The sequence below is a fragment of the Anneissia japonica genome, unplaced genomic scaffold (genome assembly GCF_011630105.1).
Source record: "Anneissia japonica isolate Jap-2015-1 unplaced genomic scaffold, ASM1163010v1 scaffold304121_len942_cov336_single, whole genome shotgun sequence".
NCBI lineage: Eukaryota > Metazoa > Echinodermata > Crinoidea > Comatulida > Comatulidae > Anneissia > Anneissia japonica.
In genome coordinates this window covers 1-942 of record NW_022741518.1, presented here as the reverse complement: position 1 = coordinate 942, position 942 = coordinate 1, and the positions used below count along the sequence as shown (strand labels likewise).

General features: G+C 35.0%; 1 protein-coding gene across 1 annotated transcript; it reads right to left on the bottom strand.

Moving 5' to 3' along the window:
* Positions 1 to 88: 88 nt before the first annotated feature.
* Positions 89 to 856, bottom strand: LOC117118709 (boophilin-H2-like; the record flags this gene model as incomplete). The annotated part of the gene is made up of 2 exons (XM_033263371.1): positions 89 to 253; positions 680 to 856. Coding segments are annotated over 2 exons (342 nt in total), but the record flags the coding sequence as incomplete, so codon positions are not given.
* Positions 857 to 942: the final 86 nt, after the last annotated feature.

Below are 942 nucleotides of genomic sequence, written 5' to 3'. Positions count from 1 at the left end.
TCCTAGATCTACCCAAACATTCTGCCTGAAAGTAAAACCATATAAAAATTACGCAAGGAAATTAATAAACCTCTCATTATTAACTTACCTGGACATATTTTTAAACACTCATCCCTGGATTTAAAATTGTTTTCATTCCCACCGGCACCATAAAAACTAAATTCAACGCATGTTCCCTGATGTTGATCGTAGTAGAAACGATCTTGGTTGCTCGGTCCAAAGCCATTATCTACATCCAGCGTGCATGTTGTATCTATTTGTAAAAATTGAGAACATTCAATAGTTAACGCTTGAACATTCATATTTACATTACTTTTATCTGCTTGTGGCTTGTAGGTATAAATTGTCTTCCTGTAATTAAAGACCCTCCAATTAAAGACCATCTCCCAAAATAAAATAAGAAATGTGTTTTATCTTTAATATTCTAATTAGCGACCGGAGCTGCTAAAGACCATGGAAACCCCGGTCGTAAAAACGGTCTTTAATTGAAGGGAGACAAAAATAAGTAGCAGTAGTACGGTAGCCTACGGCAGTAAATTTTAGTAGATCTAGTGTCGTTCTAGTGGTAGTGGTAAATAGTGTAGTAGTAACACTACCTTTGATCTACTAGATTACTTCAGTAATATTGGTGAGACCTATTTGCCATTAAACGAATTAAATTAAACTATTATGAACATACCATAGTCACTACACTGCTCATTACATTCTTCTGCAGTTCCAAATCCTTCATCGATTTTCATACAGAATCCTACGGACACTTTGACACATACATGTAAATCTACTTTGTAGTAGAATTGTTTCGAGAGAGCGCATTCTTCTACAAAGTTCGGTACTGGTCTTGAGTGGCAGTTTCCACCTTAAGACATAATTCAGTTAGTTAATTTTGGTTTTATTCTATACGTCAACCATTCACATTAAATCCGAATTTTCGTATCAAAAAGC